Raw genomic sequence first — 2,230 nt, 5'->3', positions numbered from 1 at the left:
TGTGTTCCCGGCGTTATACGGCCTCCGTATAACGCCTGGAACACACAGACCTGTAAGCAGGGCTACTAGACTCGCTGCTATGCCTGTATCAGGGTTTAATTTATTGCTTCTGCGTAGCCATTCTTCGGCATTGTAGCAATAATTCAATGTACATCTCTGACAGTACTGGATTGTGAAATAAGCGAGGCGATACATATGAAAAGTCTATGGCAGAGCTCAAATCTAAATTTCGTCTGAAAGTGAATACAGTCAAAACCTAGCGAAATGAAAGAATTCCGATTCGTAGGGTCCTGAATTAGTTATGACTGACACACACATACCCTGTCACATAAACTGTGTTTGTAAATAGCCTGACGATAGACATAGGAATGTCAGAACACGATCACTGGACAAAGAGTGACAATTGTTCAAAAGAGAGAGACTTTGTTTCGCGACTGTTACACTACCAATCACACTTTAAGTTAAAATGAAATCTTGCATTTTTTTATTGTCTAGAATTTCACCAGAAATTTGTATTTTGGAAAGTGTAAAGGGTTGAAAGGAATTGATTCATCTGCCAGACATGGTAGCGATAATGTACAACGAACGTTTGAGTAGACACTGCAGATACACCCCACCACTCCTTGCATGTAAATAATTATTTATTCCAAACATGCTCACTTCCCTGGTTCAAATCACGATCATAAAGAACAGGTCATTCGCCCGAACTCTAGAAAACGATAGTTTGCATTTATGCTTTGAATTACTAACAAAAGCGGCACACATTGCTAAGACACGAAATTAGCCTAACAAAGCATCGCCGGATTCGGATTGTGCCTTTATATGTATGTCCATTTAGATCAAGACTCTAAACTTTCCTTCCAACCCGACTGATTCCAATTTTTCTCACCTGTATTCCAAGTAGCAGCGAATTTGATTCAGCAGGGGAGCCATATTCTCGCAAATCTTTCGAATCTGCTGGCGGTTCGGTTGACTTTATCAGTCCGATTTCGCCTCGGTCTGTCTCTTTTCCACCATCATAGTCAGCAAAACCGCCATTCAATTGCAAATCTGCTCCGCCGCTTTTCAGACTCACCAGTAAATTCCCCAGCTCCCGACCAGACAGCTTCCCGTTGGTGCCATATTCATGGACCAGATAGTCGAGGAACGCCTCGGACAGAGTCAAGTCGCTTTCCATCGACAGAGCTGTGTCATGGCCGCGAGAGGCGTCATCCGATTTCCAGACGGTGCTGCTCAGCACCGAAGAACTTAAAAAAACCAACGCCAGACATCTATAGGACATCATGGCTATAGAAAGAGTTTTCGGCTTGTGTTTGCGCCTCGCGATATTCAACATGAGCTTGGCCTTTTTCGAGTGCCTTGCAACACAAATAGAGCTGTTGAATAATCTATGGCCGTATTTATTTATGGCTTGAGTAGATAAAAAAAACAAACAAACAAAAACGAATTCCTTCCAGACAATATTCACTTGGTTTGCTTCACACCTTCGAAGGCGGGGGGGGGGGGTGGGGGGGGGGGGGGGGGAGGGGGTGATGATGCCACAGCCCGTCCGAACTTTTTCTTTTCTATAATTTTTCTTTCTTTTCTGTGATGTGAATGCAAAACGTAACCTAATATTGTGCTAGTACTTCTATTCGTGTATCAAAACGGAATCGGAAAAAAATTAACCCCTTTGGAATTTGATGGAATGAAACGATCGCTCTGTGTGCTTCTTAGCCTGGACCCTATTCGTCGCTTTCGGCCTTCATCCCCCCTCTGTCTCGTCTTGAGGTCCACTTTTTAGTGCCGTAGCACAAAAAAACAGCTCATTTGAATGTAAATGGTCGAGACACGATGATGTCACTTGCGTCCTGCTCCTCTCATGATTGGCCAATGACTAAATGTGTGTTGCTTATAAACGAGCCAGAGAACGGGTCGTTTACTTTATGAGCCATGGCCAGTTATGAGCAACACCCATTTAATCATTGGCCAATCATGAGAGGAAATTTGACGTCAGTGACATCAGCGGCTCTGTTTGAGACCATTCACTGTGAAATGAGCTGTTATGCTACGGCGTATCTCGGAGGCAAGACGGAGTGGGGACGAAGGCCAAAAACCTCCCCCCTCTCTCTCTCTCTCTCTCTCTCTCTCTCTCTCTCTCTCTCTCTCTCTCTCTCTCTGTTTAACGGGAAATTCTCTAAGCTTGCTTTCGATCGCAAGATGTATTTAACCTCCGCCCCGGAATTCGCAA

The 2,230-nt window shown here is 44.2% G+C and overlaps 1 protein-coding gene across 1 annotated transcript in view; it reads right to left on the bottom strand.

The window, feature by feature from the left end:
* LOC139124244 (metal cation symporter ZIP14-like) overlaps nt 1-1,392 on the bottom strand; it is a 30,191-nt gene extending 28,799 nt beyond the window's left edge. The window contains exon 1 of the mRNA XM_070690382.1: nt 890-1,392. Within this exon, the coding sequence (XP_070546483.1) occupies nt 890-1,336 (447 nt within the window). The 5' untranslated portion in view covers nt 1,337-1,392. The remainder of the gene's footprint in view (nt 1-889) is intronic.
* Nucleotides 1,393-2,230: the final 838 nt, after the last annotated feature.

This window comes from Ptychodera flava (assembly GCF_041260155.1).
Source record: "Ptychodera flava strain L36383 chromosome 23 unlocalized genomic scaffold, AS_Pfla_20210202 Scaffold_23__1_contigs__length_28996876_pilon, whole genome shotgun sequence".
Lineage (NCBI taxonomy): Eukaryota > Metazoa > Hemichordata > Enteropneusta > Ptychoderidae > Ptychodera > Ptychodera flava.
This window is presented reverse-complemented; position numbering and strand designations above follow the sequence as displayed.